Source organism: Pelodiscus sinensis, chromosome 25 (assembly GCF_049634645.1).
Source record: "Pelodiscus sinensis isolate JC-2024 chromosome 25, ASM4963464v1, whole genome shotgun sequence".
NCBI classification, from domain to species: Eukaryota; Metazoa; Chordata; order Testudines; family Trionychidae; genus Pelodiscus; species Pelodiscus sinensis.
The window spans coordinates 335795-357396 of NC_134735.1; the positions used below are offsets into that span (position 1 = coordinate 335795).

General features: G+C 47.4%; 1 protein-coding gene across 1 annotated transcript; it reads right to left on the minus strand.

The window, feature by feature from the left end:
• Window positions 1-612: 612 nt before the first annotated feature.
• On the minus strand, window positions 613-21197 carry CNR2 (cannabinoid receptor 2). The gene is given in 4 exon segments (XM_006130499.4): window positions 613-2798; window positions 2801-2847; window positions 2849-3860; window positions 20681-21197. Coding segments are annotated over 3 exon segments (1068 nt in total). The 5' UTR covers window positions 3826-3860; window positions 20681-21197; the 3' UTR covers window positions 613-2754.
• Window positions 21198-21602: the final 405 nt, after the last annotated feature.

Consider the following 21602-nt stretch of genomic DNA (forward strand, 5'->3'; position numbering starts at 1 on the left):
AAAAGATACTTAAGTGATGTTTTATTTCCTGTGCACAAATATCCAGCACTTGCCTGTTTAGAGCATAAAACAGCTTAATCACATCTTGTATTTCTGGACAAAAAATTACAGCATCTAATTAAAAATAGCTTTTCAGTAATTGCAACCACAGGGCTAAATTCTTTGGTGTAGTCCTAGTAAAAATCAGTGAATTTACTCTAGGGATAAATGTGCCTCTTTAGTTTGATGAGGAAATGAAACTTACAAGTTTCCTTTGGAACCATATTTAGCTGCAAATGTTCCTAGAGAAACAATCAAATTCTTAAACACTAAGGCTGTGTCTACACTGGCGCGATCTCGCGCAAAAGCGGCCGCTCTTGCACAAAAACTTGCTGCCCGTCTACACTGGCCGCGTGTTCTTGCACAAGTAAACTGATGTTCTAATATATGAAATAAGGCTTCTTGCGCCAGAACTCTGATGCTCCCACTCAGGAATAAGCCCTTTTGAGCAACTGTTCTTGCACAAGAGGCCAGTGTAGACAGGCAACATTAATTTCTTGCACAAGAAAGCCCTATGGTTAAAATGGCCATCAGAGCTTTCTTGTGCAAGAGAGCGTCTACACTGGCATGGATGCTCTTGCGCAAAAGCATATGCCAGTGTAGATGCTCTCTTGCACAACTACTGTAACACAAGAACTCTTCTGCTAAAGAGTTTTTGCACAAGATCATGCCAGTGTAGACGTAGCCTAAGGATATCAGGTTGCCCAGTTTGTCAAAGCTATTTAGGAGCCAGTTATGGAAGTTAGGAGTCTAAATTCCTTTGAGTATCTGAGACTAAGATCCAAAAATAGGGTCCTACCAAATTCATGGCCTTGAAAAACTCATCACTGTCTTTGAAATCTGATCTCTCCCCGTGAAATTTGATCTTTTGTGGTTTTTTTTTACCCCGTCTAATACAGCAGGGGCAGGGAACCTTTTTGGGGTTGGGGGCTGCTGACAAACAGAAACATTAGCTCCTGGCCAGCTCTGATGGCAGCACTACCACCAGCATCAGCACAGAAATAAGGATAGCTGTACCCTAATCCCTCTCTACAATAACCTTGTGACTATCCCACAACAACTCTGTGAAATTTCATATAGAAAATGGCTGAAACAATGAAATGTAATATTTTTTAAATCCTGACTGTGAAATTGACTAAAATGAACTGTGAATTTATTAGGGCCCTTCCAATAAGGGCCACATCTTTCAAGATGCTCAGTTTTCACTCAGTTTAATGCAAGAGTAGGCCATGTCCAGCGTAGTAGTCAGAAGTCACTGTAGAGGTATCCTGACAGGTCTCCTGCTCCATCAATGATGGTATCTGTTTGGCTGTGCACCCGTATGCGCAATCCTGTGTGTTTTGTTGACTTTGTACAAGCAGTCAACACAGCAGACTCCCAGAGACCACATAATCAGATAAGGATCAAAGGCACCTGTCCAAGTTTATTGTCAAATGAAGTACAGTAGTAGTTGTCAGTAGACTCTACCAAACCACTACACGTATGTATCCCCTGACAATGGACTGGCTCAGTCAGTGGAAGGACTCACTGCTCCTTAGGGTGGACAAAGACAGTCCCTCCCACGCACAACTTTATATACAGGTACAAACAAGATACACAACACTCCTGACGTGTCAGGTTGCCACCCTGTGACATTCCCCAGATACCACCCATCACCCTGAACCTGGTGATTCGACCAAAATGTCCCTATCCATCATGCTGTCATTTTAGGCCTTTTCCTGAACCTGGGTCCCTGTTATCTGTGGTGAGTGTGGGTAATAAGGTCCTTTAAAACGAGGTTTGTTACAATCTTTCTGGAATGTGCTTTCAACCTGTGCCCAGTACCAATTACTATTTCACAGCTGGTGCCTTATTACCAATTAGAGTTTTGCACAATCAGCCCTGTTCGTGCCATGAGCAGGGCCCTGCCTCTTGCTCACAGCTTACCTTTATATTAGCCAAGTCTTGACCATTGTTGACCAGGCCTCAGGCCTCACACCAGGCCTGTGCTACATGGGCTTCTGTTTCAGGCAAAATAAGTTGGTCAAGGGCTGGTTGGCATAGTTGTGGTCTCCATCTGGTAAACAAAAATGGTGGGCACTGCTTCTGCTTATCCACCCACGCATGGTGTTTGAGGAGCACCATCACGGTCTATGACAGGGGTGACCAACCCATTTAAGAAAGAGAGCTGAAACAGCAGTGGAAAAAAATGCACCAGAATTGTCAAGCAAAAAAAGAAAAAAGAGGCTGCCCCTTTAAGGATTAGGCTTTTTGGCCAAATCAGGCTCCCATTGACAGCCGCCATCTTGGGCACCATTTTGAATTGCCAACCCAGTGAGCGCAGGGGAGTGGCTTTGCGAACTGCACTTTTGGGGGGCACGGCTGGTCTATGACACCTGCTATGCTCCCGCTCTAGTGTTTGTAATGGGAGAGCTGGTCCAGTCTTCCTTTCATTCTGTGTGTCTGGACCCTCAGCCTAGGTACTTAGGCCGTTAATTTCCTTGGAAATCAATGGGGTTCAGGTGTCTACAGCCCGTGTCTTTTACTTACTAAGTAGCATTCCAGACACAAGGAGGGTACAATTTGCAATTGTTTTGTAATACATCCAAATGGCTCCCTTCTCCAGGCAAGGCATTCAGTCATTAATCATTCCAGGAGCTAGAGAAAAGCAGCATTAGCTTTTCTTCCTTTTCAAAGAAACAATCCAAATCTGTCCCGTGTCTTCCCAGTCAGAGCTCAGGATTTCAGCAGATTCGTGTCTGTTCTGCACACAGTGTCTTCAGCAGGAAGGACTTCTGAGTGCTGTCTGCTTCCGGGAGGCTCTCTGAAGCTCAGCTTCTCCCTGAACCTCAAGCAGATGTTCTTCAAAGAGGAGCGCAGCTCCCTGCTTCGGAGGGCGTAGACAAGGGGATTCACCATGGAGTTCACCAGGCAGAGGGTGCTGCAGAAGGCAAACACCTTTTTGATGTCGTTATTCAGGCTGGCAAAGAGGCTGTACGTTATGACACCCAGCACTGGGGACCAGCATGTCACGACAACCACCAGGATCATCACTAATGTTTTGGCAAGTGTGACGTCCATTCTCATCTTTGCAGTTCGCCGCCCAGCCTGGCTTTGGCGTCTCTCCTTGTATACTGTGTGCTTATGAGCCTTCCACAGTACCTGCACATAGGCATACACAATACACAGCAACAGAATCATGACCAGGCAGATCCAGCTGGACAGATACTTGTAATCAACAAAGGGAAAGAGATCAGAGCAGGCTGAGTTTACCTTGCAGCAGTTCCACCCCATGAGTGGCAGGAAGGCTGCCACCATGGTAATTACCCACATCACAGCCATCGCCATCAAAGCCCTTTTCCTTGTCACAATGGCCTTGTACTCTGAGGGCCTGTGGATACAGACGTATCGGTCAAACGCCATCAGCAGCAAGCTGCCCAAAGATGCTGTGAAGGACATGTTGACTCCTCCGAGCTTCAGCAAGAAGATCTCTTTAGAGGAGTCAGTTCTATTGAAGACATGGAAATCAACAAAGCTGCAGACAAATACGATGCAGGCCAGAACATCTGCTAGGGCTAAGCTGCTGATCAAGATGTAGGAAGGCTTTTTCCTGATCTTAGGGGAAGAAAATATCAGACACATCACAGAAGAGTTTTCCAAAAAGCACAGAGCCCCCAAAATGAAGCATAGCGTGCCTAAGCCTATTTTCTGTCCACGGCTATTAAGGACCATGTAACATCCCATGGGCATGGTATTCATGCTGCAATTGGGCCCTTTTGTGCTTTCATTCATCTGGCATCTCTCCATTGTGATTATCCAGGAGCAAGGGGAGTTTAGTGAACCTGTTCCAAAAAAAAAGATACAGAGGGGAAAAAAGTTACATTTGTACCCAGCACACAAAACACCACACACAGAGACGTGAAAGTCAGAGTGTACAGAGTGTGACAGAGTGTACCAACCCTGCACTGGGCCTGCAAGGGTTAAGCCTGGCTCACCTGGCCGAAAAGGCACTGCCCCCATAGTCCTGCTGGGCATGCTCCAGCTGGAGGCTGGCTATAAAGACTGGAGGAGCAGCTCACTTTGGGCTGCTGGTAAAGGAGATGCTGCCAGTAGTCTGGAGGAAGAGCTGCAGATGGACCAAACTGAACTGTGGAGACTAGTCAGCGGGGATGGTCCGGAGACGCCCCCAGGCCAGAGGAAAGTGGAGAAGCTGCAATAGTGAGTCTGGTAGGAAGTTGCCCAGGGCAGGGAGTTAGATCCCTGAGAACTCAGCGTGTTTTGGATGGATTCCCTCCTGAGCTAGAGGGGGGCCTTCCCACCACTGACAGGGCCCTGGACTGGGAGAGGATGGGCCCAGGTCTCTTAACCCATCAGCACCCAAGGAAGAGTGCTACAACCATTGCAGTTGACTCTGGCTGCTAGGTCACGCTGCCCTATGTGAAGGGGATTGCTATTGATCCTGAAACTCTGGCTGCTAGGCCTCATTGCCCCAAGGGAAGGGAGTGTTGTTACTGACTCAGGCCACTAGGCCTCACTGCCCTGAGGGTAGGGAGAGGTCTTACTGACACTGGTTGCTATGCCTGACTGCTTCACAGAGAGGTGGTGTGGCCCTGAGCCATTGGAGTCAATACACACGTGGGGTGGAACATCCTTGGAGAGGCCTAAGAGGCCTAACACCCTACCTGAGGGGGATGGGTGTGCCCCCCCCCACTCTTTTGTAAGGATTTAAAAGAATTTAAGGACTTGAGACCATAAAAAGGAAGAGAAATCCTGCTTCTCTTACTAAGGTGAGTAATTCCACTGACTTTATTGGGCTAAGCCAACGAGCCAGATTTGGTCCCAAATCAGAACGATCCTGAACTGATTTACCGCCAGCGGGCTTGCTCTGTGAGACGAGTGGATGATTTCACTCTGCGCTTACCCCTAAGCCAGTGTTTCTCAAACTGTGCTCCGGAGCCCAAAAAGTTTAAGAACTGCTGCCCTAAGCTATCCAGAAATGCCCTGCATTCCACTTGTCGCCACAAGGGGGCAGTGATAACACACTTCCAACTGACAGGTGGCTGCTAGAATGGAAAGGCTGAGAGCTCCCAGTATGCGGTCCCCTGCCTCTGAGCCTGCTGCTGGGGCTAAGCATGTGACTTAGCTTTGCAGGGCTCCCTGCGGCAATGTCGGGGGAGCACTCAGGTGCAGGGCTGGCGACAGACATTGCTGGGTCCTGGGCAGTGGGGGGGAGGGATGCTCTGGAAGGGATGGACCACAGGTGCAAAGGGTGGAAATAGGAGCAGCCTGGACTGTACTGGGCCTTCCCCAGTGAGCCTTCAGTGCTGCCCAGCCCATAATGCGTGGGGCTTTGGTGGTGATTTAAAGGGCGTGGGGCTCTGGCTGCCACAGTAATGGCGACAGTGGCCCCTTTTAAATCACTGGGCCTCAGAGCAGCTTCCTCCTTTGCCCCCATCAGTGTCCCTGCCCCAGAGAGTTTCACCATCTTGTGACTCCCCTAAATCCATGCCACTGCTCCCCAGGTTGAAACACTCCCATCTAGACCAGGGATATTAAATATTGGTTAATTGAATAGTCATTAACCTCATGAATTCTTATTGGTTACTCGACTATTCTATGGTTCCCAGGGATGGGGTGGCAGCCAATGTGCTCTGGCCCCACTCCCGAGGAGTCCCCTGCTACTCCTCACTGCTGCCTCTGTATCAGACACAGCAGCATGTGGTACCAGGCGGGAGCTGGTCTACAAGAGGAGCCAGTTTAAAAACCTGCTCCCCTTGCAGACCGACTGCCGGTTGTCCTGTGCTGCTGCCTCCAATACAGAGGCAGCAGTGCAGGGTGGCAGCTGCCCCTGTCCAGTGCGGTGTGTGTGTCTGAACTCCTGAACACAGCACGAGCTGGAACTGAACCAGGCTGGCTGCCTGTACAGCTCCTAATACACTTTAAATACAGAGCCAAACCAGGGGTAGGTCCTAGACCCAGCACAAGCTAACCAGCCTGCTAAAAAATTTACTTGGGGGGGGGGAGGGGGAGAAGAGAAGGGGAATGCGTGTAATCTATAGCATTAACCTAGAAGCTTTGCTTATCAGTTAATTGACTATTCTATTACATCCCTAATCTGTAATAGTAGAGGAGCTGGCATATCTCCAGAGGAGCTCTGTGTAGTGTAGGGGTGCACATATCCCTGTGGGCTAGATGGTGGGAAACAGAGAAAGAACCCTAACTTTCCACAGCCAGATGCAGTGCCACATAGTGACCCTGATCTTAAAATGTGATCAGCAGAAGCAGACCACTGTGCCTTGGTGGATCTTGAGTGGGTGTTGGATCCTCGTTGGGAATCTGGGGTCCAGTGAGTCTCAGTAGCAGCACTTTGGAGCAGGATAGGGTTTAAGCCAGAGTGACTGAGATTTCATGGCATACTGATGTCGTGACCACCCAGTTACAGAACAGGTGTATCAGAGTAGTAAACAGCCTCTCATCTAGCCACAGCTCTTTCAATTCAGATCTTATAGATCATTGTGCCTGCTTTGGGACTCCAGGATGTGGGTTCCTGTACCAGCTGCTCCAAGAAGCAGTCATTTAAGGCACCGAGAAATTTTATCTCTGCATCCCGTCCTGAGGTGACGTGTACCCAGCCAATATGGGGATAACTGAAATCCCCCATTATTGTTGAGTTTTTTATTTTGGTAGCTTCTCTAATCTCCCGTATTATTTCAATGTCACTATCACTGTCCTGATCAAGTGGTCGATACTATTCTTATTAGAGCATGGAATTAATATCTATAGTGATTCTATGGAAGATTTTGATTAATTTAAGATTTTTATTTCATTTTATTCTACGTTATCTTTCACATACAGTGCCACTCCGCCACCCACACGGCCTGTTCTATCCTTCCGATATATTTTATATCCCGGTATGATTGTGTCCCACAAATTGTCCTCATTCCACCAGGTTTCTGTGATGCCTATTATGTCAATCTCCTCCTGTAATACGAGATACTCTAGTTCACCCATCTTATTAGTCAGACTCCTAGCATTTGTGTAGAAGCACTTTAAAAATTGCCACTGTTTATTTGTCTGCCCTTTCCTGATGAATTGGATTCCTTTATATGTGGTTGTCTGTCTGATTTGGCCCATGGTTTGTCCTCTTCCCTCCTCTCTTTCTGACTACAGCCTAAAGAATCTCTATCAATGGATTCTCCTCTAAGCGAAGTCTCCGTCCAATTTACATGCTTCTCTGCACCAGTCGGCTTTCCCCCATCTTTTAGTTTAAAAACTGCTCTAGGACCTTGTTAATGTTTTGTGCCAGCAGTCTGGATCCACCCTGGTTTAGTGGAGCCCATCCTTCCTATATAGGCTCCCCCTCTCCCAAAAGTGTCCCAGTTCCTAATAAATCTAAACCCCTCTTCCCTACACCATCGTCTCATCCATGCATTGAGACTCTGAAGTTCTGCCTGCCTACCTGGCCCCGCGTGTGGAACAGGAAGCATTTCTGAGAATGCCACCATAGAGGTCCTGGATTTCAGTCTCTTCCCTAGCAACCTAAATTTGGCCTCCAGGATGTCTTTCCTACCCTTCCCTATGTCATTGGTACCTACATGTACCACAACCACCAGCTCTTCCCCAGCACTGCACATAAGTCTATCTGGATGCCTCGAGAGATCCGCAACCTTCACACCAGGCAGGCAAGTCACCATACGGTTCTCCCGGTCATCACAAACCCAGCTATCTATGTTTCTAACGATAGAATCACCCACTACTAACACCTTCCTCTTCCTAACAACTGGCGTTCCCTCCCGCTCAGAGGTATCCTCAGTGCAAAAGGATACCGCAACATCCTTTGGAAGGAGGGTCCCAACTATGGGATGGTTTTCCTCTGCTCCCATTGAATGCTCTCTTCCCCTGAGCCTTTCATCCTCCTTAAGAGCACTGGGGCTCTCAGACTGGAGGTGGGACAGTACTACAGTGTCCCAGAAAGTCTCATCAACATACTTCTCTGCCTCCCTTAGCTCCTCCAGTTCAGCCATCTTGGCCTCCAAAGCCTGAACTTGGTCTCTGAGGGTCAGGAGCTCCTTGCAACGGGTGCACACATATGCCACTCGCCCACAGGGCAGGTAATCATACATGTTAAACGACGCAATAAACAGGATAGCCCCCACTCTGCTGCTGGGCTTCTGTCTGCATTTTTTCCTATGAATAAGTTTGATTATAAACTGGGTTTTGATTTAAATGTCTGGGATATAGATTATTATAAAAGTTTTATGTTTAAAGAAGGTCAGAAGTAACTGGGTTTTGTCAACAAAACTATACCTTCTTCTACACTGCGGCTGAGTTCTGTCGACATAATGTCGACAGCATTCAGCAGTTTTGTTGACGGCTGTAAACCTCATTCTACAAGGAATAATGCCTTTTGTCGACAAAGTTCTGTCGACAGAAGGCGTTATTGCATCTACACTGTCATGTCGACAAAGCGGCTTGCTTTGTTAATAGAACTGGATGTAGTTTAGACTCTCTTTGTTGACAGAAGCCTGTACTCTAGACGTACCCATAGTGTGCCCTCTAAACTCCCCTCTCAAAACTCCCTCCTGTTTGCAGTCAGTCGCCCTGGTCACAAGCTCCCTAGTCGCTTACTAGAAGGGTTTAAAAGCTCTGGCCTGCCTGATAGCCCCTCCCTCCAGCTTCGGCTCAACCAATGAGCAGAGAGTTTGAAATTTCAAATCCTAATTAAGACTCACAGCTTCCAACTGCCAGCCTGAGCACACGGCCTTTCAAACAAACAAACAAACAGCTCAGCACTCAAAACTCCAAACAGACAAACACAAGCCCAGAACCCCCAAACACAAACACCCCCACACTCCAGACAGCCACTTACCTCAACGTGCTATACATTGCCCCCTCCTTCACCAGGAGAGCCCCTTCCTGTTTGCAGTCGCCCTGGTCGCAAGCTCCCTAGTCGCTTATTAGCAGAGTTTAAAAGCTCTGGCCTTCCTGATAGCCCTCCCTCCAGCTACGGCTGGACCAGCGAGCAGAGATTTTGAGAAAAAAAAGAAAGCAGAGACGCAGTGGGGCAAAGGCAATGCTGGTTAATGGCAAAAGCATGACTTTATAGCATTGTGGAAGTGGAAGGGATCGCAAGAGGTCATAGAGTCCAGTCAATTGCCCTCATGGCAGGACCAAACACTACCTAGATCAGTGCTTCTCAACCAGTCATACGAGTACCCTTAGAGTACTTGAGAGAAGTCTGTGGGATACGTCAACACAACTGAAAAGGAGAAAACTGAATTTGTTTTAAGTTTTACAGCGCTTTTTAAATGTTGTACTTTTTACACCCAAAAATTTCATCGCCTGCCCAGCTAGGATTACGTTGTTTAAACAAGTGTGTTACAACGGTAGAAAAAAATTGTCTGAAAACTGTAGGTACAGGGGGTACTTTTTTTGAAAAAGTGGTACTTTATAAGAAAAGGTTGAGAAATACTGGCCTAGATCATCCCTGATAGATGTCTAGCCAACCTACTCTTAAATATCTCCAGAGATGGAGATTCCACAACCCCCCTCAGCAATTTATTCCAGTGTTTAATCACTCTGTCAGTTAGGAAGTCTTTCCTAATTTCCAATCTAAACCTCCCTTGCTGCAATTTAAGCCCATTGCTTCTAGGCCTCTGAGGATAGGATGAGAACAATTTCCCCCTCCTCTTTGTAACACCCCTTGAGATGATTGAAAACTGCTATCATGTCCTCTAAGTCTTCTTTTCTAAACTAAACAATCCCAATTTTTTCAGTCTTCCCTCATAGGCCATGTTTTCCAGACATTTAATCATTTTTGTTGCCCTTCTCTGGACTTTCTCCACATCTTTCTTGAAATGTTGTGCCCAGAACCGGACACAATACTCCAACTGAGACCTAATCAGTGCAGAGTAGAGTGGAAGAATTTCTCCTCGTGTCTTGCTCACAACACTCCTGTTAACACATCCCAGAATATTTGCTTTTTTTGCAACCATGTCACACTGTTGATTCATATTTAGCCTGTGGTCCACTATGACCTCTAGATCCCTTTCTGCCATACTCCTTCCTAGACAGTCACTTCCCATTCTGTACGTGTGAAACAGATTGTTCCTTCCTAAGTGGAGCACTTTGCATTTGTCCTTATTAAACTTCATCCTGTTTACCTCAGACCATTTCTCCAGTTTGTCCAGATCATTTTGAATTATGACCCTATCCTCCAGGGCAGTTGCAACCCCTCCCGGCTTGGTATCATCTGCAAACTCAATCTGCTGGGGTCAGAGAGAGGAATCCAGTTCAGCTGGTGGCATTGTGGCAGGGAGCTGCTCACTTGTGATGTAGCTGACAAGTAGGAAGCAGAGGGCAGAAGCAGTCTGATGTCTGTGTTGAACAGGCTGTGAAAGCTGTTTGCTGGGCAGACCTCAGAGCCCTGGAGCTGCATGCAGGGGACAAACGGCCACAGTAGAGACAGGACCAATGTCTCTCCAGCTGAACATGCATCTCAAAAGGGGACAGGGAAGGAGCAAAGCACCAAACCCACTCGGGGAACAGGGGAACCACAGCAGATCAGCATGGAGTGTACCTTGGGAAAGGAAGTACTGGTACAACCAAAGTTCCTTGTTATGGCTTCCCTTTGTACCAGTGGTGACTGTGCTCACTCAGCCAGCAGATGTTACAGACGGCTTAAACGCCAGCTGCACAAACCCTCTCATATCCCCAGCTCTAGGGCAGAAGGGACTAGAAATGTGCCCGATCCCCAATGGTACTTAATCAGGATAGTGCCGCTGAGATTAATGGGGTAATACCCATTTGCAGGAGCTGGGAGCCTGGAACTTCGGGAGACTGCAATCAGGGTGTTTTGCAAATGGCCCTTGATTGAGGGTCCTTCCAGCACTGCCCTTCTAAGTCTTCCTAATGGGCCACACCAACACACTGGGTCCTGGCTGGACTTTCTTAGCCCAAGAGTAGCATGCTCTCTAAAAACAGGAAACGTGAGCGAATCCACTTCCTTTGATAATGAAGGCCTTAGGGACTTCCCTTTGTCATACTTGTGGCGAGACAGAGAAAAATGTCTTCATACTTTCCAACAGTATCTTGTATCACTTGGTGACGTGTTATCTCCATCTTTGCCCAGCGAGCATATCTCCAAGAGGAATTGAGAGAAATATTCAGGGCCTATTGTGATACTTCACTTTACAGTCACTGCTGGCTGTGAGCCAGTTCTGAGGGGAAGAAACACTGTAAACTGCCAGTGGAAAGAGCATTCTCTGGTTTGCTTGCAAGATTCTCCAACAGCAGCTGGAAGGGGGTTAGGAGATAGGGGGTTCTGAGGTTTGTCAGTGGAAAATGGAGCATTTCTCTTCCAGGTCAACACATCCAACCCATCTTGTTATGGATCCAATGCTGTTCTCTTGTTCACAGGCCAGGATGGCCATGCTTCCTGTCCCTCCAAGCTGCATACAACAATCTTCAGAAATTCAAGACCTGGGTGAATCTGCTTGGGCTTGGGACTTCAGCTCTGTAGGGCATGCCTGCTGAGGCCCTGAGCCAAGGCAGATGCCTCCTATTGGGCTGAAGCCCTGAGACTGCCTTCTCCATAGGCCAAGCGCCCTGATGTCCCCAGTCTGATAGGTAGAGAATGGGGGGCTCTGCTTGTGTAAGAGAGTCACCTGTGACTCTCACTGTGCAGTTTGGCCTCCCTGACACAGACAATCGGATCAGTGTGTCTGTCAAAGAACAATGTATTGGTGGGTTTCAGTTCTTGTGGAAAGCCGCACTGTCACAGGGGCATCTGCCATCCTGAATCGGAGCTCTGCTCATTGGCATGTCAGCTGTGGGAGGAAAATACAGGCTGCATCTTTCTCACGAGACGTTGGAAAACCCCAGCCACAAACATGCTCAGTCTTCTTTGAAAAGAGGAAATGTCCAAAGAAAATAAGCCACAGAAGAGATGAGCTGCCATTGCAACAGCTCACAGAATACTACAAAAACAAACAGGGCTGAAGTCCTTGGGTGGGAGGAGAGGGTGTGAGGCAAGGGAAATGCCACACACAGTGAAGGGGCCTGGGCAGAGGTTTCAGGTGGTTATGCCTAACTACCATGTGGTCTCCCTCAGTGACCTTTTCAGGGCGATGACTATAGCAGCCACAGGAAGCAAACAGGAGACAGAAAGGAGAGTGATGGGAAAGGACTAGAGACCGTTGTGCACAAAAACGTCAACCCTGATGGGTGACTTGCAGTTTCCATCCCCAGGTGAATTCCTCTTGCTGCGTTGACCTCGCCACTCAAGCCGGGTATGTTCAGTTGTGGAACATAGCCGGCTAGTAGGTGCCATCCACACAATTCAGTTATATATGGGGCCAGAGCCATGACCCATTAAAAGTATCAAACTGTTGACTTCAAGGGATATTGAATACGGCCTAGAGCTGCCAAGTGCAGAAGGGCTATGGCTGAGGAGAGTAACCACAGTGATTAGGGAGTTGGACAGACCCAAGTATGAGGAAAGTAAGCCAGCGAAGCATAAACATACCAGCTGGTCATATGCACTAGACAATTGTACAGGAGACAGATCTGATCAAGAGGCATAATCAATGTCTGGGAGTGTCTGAAGCCTGTAGATACTGTGGGAGCAAAAGGCATCTCACGACACGACACTCAGTGTGTTTCCACTGCCTGGGAGGGCAGCAGGCTGTGGCGAGCTCAAGCCACCCTGGAGCCCCACTTTGTGGGACCTCCGTGCACACCCCTGCATGGCAGAGGCCAGGCCAGCTTGGGTGGGACCCAGGGAGGGGACAGAGAGTCCTTGCCATTCTGGGCGTCTGAGAACAATAGGAGTTTTGCCTGCAACTGAATTAAGGATAAAATTTGCCCTGGGTGGAGGCCCAGCACAAGGTCTATGTAACAGCTAAGTCCAGTAGGGCTTGTATGGCACTTAAGTGGTTCCTAGGACCATCACTTGACTTCTTCACAGGGGGTGGATTTCATCATGCATGGAATCTGAGCCAAGTGCTCAGGGTTTGGCTCCAAATAGTCTCAGAAGCAGGAGGATTAAAATCTGTGACATTTGGGGTATGTCTACACTAGCCTCCTAGTTTGAACTAGGGAGGCTAATGTAGGCATTTTAAGTTGCAAATGAAGCCCGGGATTTAAATATCCCGGGCTTTATTTGCATCTTCCCATCCGGGCACCATTTTTAAATCCCCCTAGTCCGAACTAACTGCCCACGGATACATGTGGCAGTCAAATGTTAACTCGAACTAAGGACTTGGTTCTAGAGAAGATAACCTGAATGAAGGGAGAACAGTAGCTTTAATAAAGGGTGAACAGTCTGGTGTAAAACAGATGCTGAGCCTCCCTAGCGGGGGTTCCTAACTGAGAGCCATGATTTCTCTGCCTCAGCGCATGTCCAGAAATATTGTACCAACACGGGGGCTCCATCTACCTCTTATTGAGATCAATGGCCAATCTCCCAGTGAGGTCCCAGGCAGCAGGCTTGAATGCCTAGTTAACCTACCACTTACCCCCTTGGAGCTCTGAGCTGCATTCGATTTCCTCATCTTGAATGCAGAACTAGAAAGGAACCAGGGATGTAGGCGAGTAATTGACGGCTCTAGATCCAGAATACTACAGAGGCTGCTTCAGCTGCCCAGCTCAGTCCTGGCTCGCATAGGGTCCGGGACCTACCCCCACTGCAGCTCTGCAGCTTACATAGAATCATACAGCTGAAAGAGACCTCAGGAGGTCATCAAGGCCAGCCCCCTACCCAATGCAGCGCAGCTCTTTCTAAAGGTTGGACCTAACTGGTCCCGGATGAGGGAGTTTGCTGGACCAGGGGGAGTATTTTTGGACCCCTGCAACTTCTCCCCCCAGCCCAGCAGCTGGCCTCCCTGCCAGCTCCCCACCCCCTGCTGACCCACTGGGCAGCCATCACTGCTGTTGCTCCACCAGGCAGCCCCACCATCAGCTCCCTGCGGATAGCCCATCACCCTGCTGGCCCCTCAAGGATCCATACTGCTGGCCCTCCACTGGGACTCTGGTCCTGCAACATCCATGCTGACCATGGATGTTACTGGCCCAGAGAATCCCGATTAAGAGAGTTTCAACCTGTATATTTAAAATGCAGAGCTGCAGCGGGGGTAGGTCCCAGACCCAATGTGAGCCAGGCTGCCATCCCTTATCCACTACTTGATTTGCCAATTAACATACCTAAAAGAAACGGTTCCTTACAGAGGAAATCATAAAAACCTAGGGGTCCAGTATAATTCTGAGGAAACATCAGTGCAGCTGAGCACTAGGACAAGAGACAGACGCAGAGCCGGCCCAAGCTACGGGCTGACCGGGCTACCACCCAGGGTGCCCCATGTAGGGGGCGCCGTGCAGGGCGGGGTCAGCACCGCACATGTGCCACACGCCCAGGGGCGGTGCCAGGGCCCGGGGCGCATGAATGTCTCGGGCCAGCCCTGGACAGACAGATGCACATAAAAGCAAATGCCCTGAGCCTGCGAAGTCTTATGCATGCTGCCCGCATTCAGCTTTAGAAAGACTCACATGCAGCAAGTTACATAAGGGTGTGTCTAGACCACATCCCTCTTTTGATGTAAATTAGACACTTCGAAATAGCAAATGAAGCCGGGATTTGTATTTCCCACGCTTCATTTGCATAATCACGTCATGATGCTTTTTCAAAAGAGCACCATGACGTGATTATGCAAACGAAGCGTGGGAAATACAAATTCCAGCTTCATTTGCAATTTCGAAGTGTCTAACTTACATCCCGCTGTCGAAAGAGGGATGTAGTCGAGACACCTTAAGTGAGGAAGTCGCTGAAGAAGCAGGGGGTGCTGTTATCTTCAGACTGAATCCAACAATTAACCCTTAGCAGCAGTCAGCATGGGCATTGCGCTACATGCAGAACATTTTGCACAATAACCAGAACAAAGTACATATTGTTCATTCAAAAGACATATACGGGCCCTCTTATTAGCTGCTGAAGGAATCTTCAGGGATGGGCAGTTTTGAAGGAAATCAGACTGACAATGGGAAAAAAAGGCAAGATATTTGCCCAGTATTTTTCTTTGCATCAAAGGTTTCTGGGAGCACAGTCATGGCTGAAACAGGCATGGGCAGGTCTCCTGGAAGATGCACTGATTCAGTAATGGCGTGTCTACACAGCAGGGCTTAACTCGAAATAAGCTACACAAATTGAGCTGTGTCAATTGCGTAGCTCATTTCGAAATAGCTTATTTCAAAATTGGGAGCATCTGCACAGCACTTATTTCAAAACAGAGTACTCTCCTCCAACTTCCCTTACTCTTCCTACAATGAGGGTTACAGGAGCCGGCATAAGAAGTCCTCCAGCTTGACAGTATTTTGACATTATTTCGAAATAACTGCCTGCTGTGTAGATGCCGATCAAGTCCCAAAATAGCTACCCCGCATCTACCCAAGCTGCCTGTTATTTCAAAATAACGGGTGTGCTGTTTCACCATCCCGGTAAACCTTGTTGCACAAGGGTTAAGGGATGGCTGGAAATAGCGTGTTATTTCAAAATTTGGCGCTGTGTAGATGTGTCAAATTTCAAAATCGATTTGAAATAAGATGCGTAATTTGTGTCTCTCGTTTTGCATTTAGGGTGCTGTGTAGTCGCACCCTCAAGTGTTCAATGGTGTGTGAAAAGGCACAGAGACACTGTGGGCAGGACAGTAGAGAACAGGCAAAGGGAGATGAATTGGCAAATCCTAGAGGGAAGGGGTCAGCTACAGAGGAGCAGTAATGATATGCATTACTATTCATTATAACGTACAAAGAGCTTTTCACCCGTGGATCTCAAAGCACTTTACACAGGTGGGAAAACAGCTATCCACATGCTAGATGGGGAAACTGAGGCAAGTGGCTGGCAGAGTTGGGACTGGAACTTAGGCTGGAAGTGCTGTGCAGGGTGTTATAGGATAGATAATCCGATACGAAAAGTGGTAGAAGGACTAGGTTACAAATGGAAAGGCAAGCCATATGCAAGGAAGGAGCCTGCTAGACCTACGAGGGGGAGTTTTGTCCCCCTTAGAAGTCTGAGACATCATCCCCCCCATTAGTATCTCAGTGGCTGGCTCGCTTAAGCAATTTCTTAATCATCTGTATAGGAGACTTCTCAATCACATCCTCTTTTGGACCTCTAGTATTAGAGATCTTGGACCTCTAATATTGATCTCACTAGTGTTTGGTTAGCAACTACCTCCTAACTCCTATTCCATTCAAGTTGCTAGAAAAAGAACAGCCTCTTCCCACAAATCCAGCACAGCCTTGATTACCCAAACCTCGGTACCCTAACCCCACATTATCCAAATACAAGTTACATCCTGGGACATCTATGCATTGCCCTGAAAATACCCTTCATTATGGGAAATGTTGCTGATGTGACCATGTTCAGTGTTCCTCTCGCAGTGTTCAGTGAAAGCAGCAGTTCTCAAACTTTTTGGGCTCCGGAGGCCTTTACATGCATAAAAATGTATGCGGAGCCCCAGCGGTCCACTGATCGTACGTGTTGTACCTATCGATGTTTCCAGTCTGTCAACCTCGCGGAGCCCCTGGAGATGTCTCGCGGAGCCCCGGGGCTCCACGGAGCACAGTTTAAGAAACACTGAGTTAAAATTATATTGCATATCAGAAATGCAAAATTAAGTCCACAGTACCATTGCGATGTCTCAATACAGGTGCCAAAGCTCAAACGTTTTGAAGTCAACTAAAAACGATTTCTAATATGATGACAGTTTCATTACTTATTTTACAAGAAGCCTACAGAACCCTGGGAGCTTCCTGGAAAAGAACTTTCCATCCGATTTTTATCAATGAGACAACAGATGGTCTTGCGATTGAAGAAACAGTGCAATGAGTCAAAAGGTATGGATTCTATTACTTGCTCAATGAGTGTGGGCAGGTGAGTTGCTGTACCTTTGCCCATGACTCATTTTCCATTTCAGTAGAGTGGCGCTGGGAGACTAAAATGCCAAGATATTCAGTGTTAAGGCACTAGAAGGGCAAAGTGCTAATTATAAAGCTTAATTTGGTACAGTATAAAACTGCATCATGTTTTAGTGGGGAAACTATATCTAATGCAGTCCAGCACGCACAGATCTTTCCAGTAATATCGCTGAGACAGTCTCTGTGCTGTGGATGCTGGAAAGGAGTAGTCCAGGTTGAACCTAAGGACCTGACCAGTGATGAACCACAGGAGGTCACGATAGTCTAGCAGCATTACCAACACTCCCACTGCTTACTGGGCTCTTAGACATTTAGGGGGTAAACAGCACAGAACAGCCAGGACTGGGGGCTGCAAACAAACTTTATGGGACGGTAGGAAACTTGGCCACATCCATAAGTGGACATCTAGCCAACTAAATCATGCTGGACCAGAGGGTGCTGGATTAGAGAGATTCACCCTGTAGTTGATGTACAGAAGAGGAGCTGATACATGCAGTGTACAGCAGGGTTTTGAATTACCCAGCTGGCTAGCTCCTTGCTCTTTATGGCTGAAGCTTATGGGATAACCTACTTAACACCACACTTCTCTGCTGAAGTCATCTGGAGTTTTCTTACTGACTTCTCACCCAGATTTACAGAAAAGCTCAGGTTCCATTTACACACTTAAGTGCCCAGATATATAGAAGAGTTCAGCACACTGGGTGCCAAGTATTTGAAAATTGGTCTTTAAATTAGCAAAGCATTTGGAGGCGGGGGGGGTTGGCATGGGAGCATAGCTTTAACATGTGCAATCGGAAATTATCCCTGCGTTTGGGCAGTGCTTGGCACTGCGGGCTGGGACTTCCCACCACTGCAATACAAGTAATCTTACCACCAACACCTCACTGCCCTTAGTACAATTAGGAGCAAGCTTAAGATGAACCATTTGAATAAACTTCTCAGTGTCAGACACAAATCTCCCTCTAGCCCCTCTCCAAACAAGCAGATCTTATCCCACCTCTGTTGGGTCTTATGTAGCATAAGGAAGATCTCACTTCTCAGTTTGACTGAATTCCTCCCACTACCACCACCCCTCCCCGATCAGTCATAGAAAAGGCAGCATCTTGCTCCAAGCCTAGATCTGTTTAGTTTTGTATTTACTCCAGGACTCCAGAGCCAGAGAGAACATTCTGGGACCAGGTTCCCCTCCTGCATCTGCTGGTCCATCTTTCTTGGAAATAAGGCTGTTTTATGTTGTTTGGCCCTACACATACCTAGTGTGTGTCTCTTCCCTTGCCATATGACGGTCTAGGGCAGTGTTTCTTAAACTGTGTTCTGTGGTACACCGGTGTGCCGCAAGGCAGTTGGAGGTGTGCCGTGGAGACCAACAGAGTTCAAAATGGCCATCCTGAAAGGGACAGGCAACTCCCCCCCCCCCCCCACACACTCAATAACTTTCCTCCTGACCCATTTTGTTTGTTTGTTTGTTTTCTCAACAAAAAGTCCTTGATGTTCCTCAGAAAAAAAATTATTGTTTGGTGTTCCTCTGTCTTAAAAAGTTTAAGAAACACTGGTCTAGTGGCACCAAGAATGAGGAAGCATCAACTTCCAGGCCACAGGAGTAGAAACACCAGGGGCAATAACATAAGCAGAATGCTCCCAAATGGTCCTGTATTCTGCAGTATGAAAAACAACCAGTTCATATGCACACACTGACTGTGGGTTGTTTGCACTGCAGTCAGAGGTATGATTGCAGCACAGACATGCACAATCTAGATTAAACCTAGCTTGGGTAAGTACTAACAGCAATGAAGTTGCAGCAACATGGACTTCAGCAAGAGCTAGCTACCTAAATAAGAATGCTGGTCTGGATTTTATAGGCCATGCTACTGCTACTTCACTGCCATTGGTGCTCACCGTATCTAGAATAAAGCTAGTGTCATGCCAACAGATGACATAGAACCTTGGACCACTACCACAGGAGCTAAAAAACACGGCTGGCTCTCAGCAAGTGCCATTAGGTGGGATAGTGCACCACACCCAGCAGCAGTGTGGGTTACACTAGCATGTGCTGCAAACATTTCCACAGGCAGTGTAGACTTACATAGGTCTCTTGCTGTTATTCACCACTAGTATTTATAGCTGGGATTTTCATAAGATCCCACCCTATTGCAGTAAAAACGTAGGGCCCTATTCTGCTGTCTTTATTCATGATGGCTACATCTAGACTGGCAGGATTTTCCGGAAATGCTTTTAATGGAAAAGTTTTCTGTTAAAAGCATTTGTGGAAAAGAGCGTCTAGATTGGCACGGATGCTTTTCCGCAAAAGCACTTTTTGTGGAAAAGCGTCCGTGGCCAATCTAGACGCGCTTTTGCGCAAAAAAGCTCCTATCGCCATTTTTGCGATCCGGGCTTTTTTGCGGAAAACAAATCTCAGCTGTCTACACTGGTCCTTTTGCGCAAAAGTTTTGAGCAAAAGAGGCTTTTGCCTGAATGGGAGCAGCATAGTATTTCCACAAAAAGCACTGATTTCTTACAGTAGGAAGTCAGTGCTTTTGCAGCAATTCAAACGGCTAGTGTAGACAGCTGGCAAGTTTTTCTGGAAAAGCAGCTGATTTTCCAGAAAAACTGGCCAGTCTAGACACAGCCTATGACTAATAGCTTATGTCTCTCTCATCTGGAAACCAATGGGATTTTTGTGGAATAAAGTGCTAATCACCATACTAGTAAGGGGCTCCAAATCTTGTCCCATTTTCAAAGGAGAGCAGAATGGTGTTGCCTGCACAAATGTAAAGTGCCTCTGCTAAGCTGTCTAAAAATACTCCCCCCCCCCCGCAGGTGTGCGTACAGCAAGTGACTGCGCCTGTAAGTGCCTGATTGTAAGTGCCGTTGCCCAGTGCACAGACAAATCAAGAGGTTTGAAGGCACCAGAAGAGTCTTGCTTTGCGGTATCAGACGGGATCCATAAGGGGGGCCACGCTCACTCAGCTATGCTGTCTGCGTGGGTAACCAGGGCCAAAAAGGGTGCAAGAAGACTCTCATATAGGCATAGGTTTTTAAAGTCCTTCATATTAAGAAAATGGCAGAAACTCAGTACTGAATAGCACATTCAGAATAAATCTCGTACAAAATACATGTGTAGGTACAGAACTGCAGATGGAAATTCTTCGATAAAGCGTTGCAAAGTGATGGTTCTATTATTACGCAACAGTCTATGGGTACTGAAGGATAATAAGCGTGAACCTTTGTGCAGTACTTTTTAATGCCAGAGAGCTATATGAACATATCCAGTTAGAAACTGAGCATGGCATGTGTTATATTTGACAACTCTTTAGGTTTCTGAAATAATTCATAAAAAAATAAGAGGAAAAAAAGCAACTGTAAATTTTGGCATGTGAAGACTTGCCTGTGAGGTTCTCATTAAGACAGCATTCCATATAAACATCTGTTCTCCTGCCCCCAGTGTTACCTTGCATTGCAGTGTCTCCAAAACACAGGAAAGAGCCCACCACATTCTAAGGAGAATTCTGCCCCCCACACTTCCCCACCGTACCTCTCTCAGTCTTCAGCAAAATTCTGCCAGAACTTGTGTGTATCAACACCACAGAACTTTGAGATGTGGTCTGATTTATTATGGGAATGGAGCCGGGGGGAGAGGGGTGAGCCTTGCATGAAAGATATGCCTTCTGGTTAGTGAATTAAATCTACTCACCTGCTTTTGCTTAGGGAACAGGCAGACGATGCTTTAGGGACTTCCCATTCCTCCAACTGTCAGTGTCTTCCAGCTGTGAACAGGTGACTGCTGCTCTCTCTCCTAATCTGCCTCTCCCTATTATTCTCCTGGAGAGCAGTTTGTTAGTCCCTTACCCAATCTTCTTGCTCTCTTGGTGGAAAATATGTAAGACTTTCTTCCGGCTCCACTTCCTCTCTGGGTCTTGTGCTCTGCTTTTCTGGCCATTAGAACGGCAGTGACTGATGTTTAAAACCTGTCTACATGCAGGGACTCGATTTACTTGGCAAGGGTTTTCGTCTCAGTTTTCTCCGTAAAGTGTCTGGTAGGAAAGAAAACTCAGGTTTCACTTGCTCAGACAGCTGCTGCCAATCTGATTATTTGTCCCAACAACAAAAAAATAGCCTTCTATTCCTACAGATTGTGCAATGAGCACTCACTCATTCATGTTTAGTCAGCTGGGTGAGCCTAGCATTACTAGATGGCTTAAAAAAAATACCGAACACACTTGATCTCAGATTGGGGCAGGGAGGACTGGCCGGGAGGAGGTGGGGGGTGTAGGGCTGGCTGGGGGAGAGCAGAGGGGAGGGAACCAGCCAGCGGGAAGCAGGGCTGGCCGAGAGGAGGTCGGGGAGAGCGAGGTTGGCCGGGGGGGGGGGGGGGGGTTGATGATAGTAACTCAACTGCTCAAGATATAAGCTTCAGGAGGTAGCCAAGTTTAGTCAGTACAGGATAAACTTAAAAAACAAGTAGTCTATAAAGTTCTACCAGACCAACAAAACATGTAGATGGTATCTTGAGCTTTCATGGGCATAGCCCACTTCTTCAGATGACCAGAGTTTTGAGTTTAGGATGTGCAGACCCAAAATAAATAGGGGAGAAGGGCGGGGGTGGATGGTGGGAA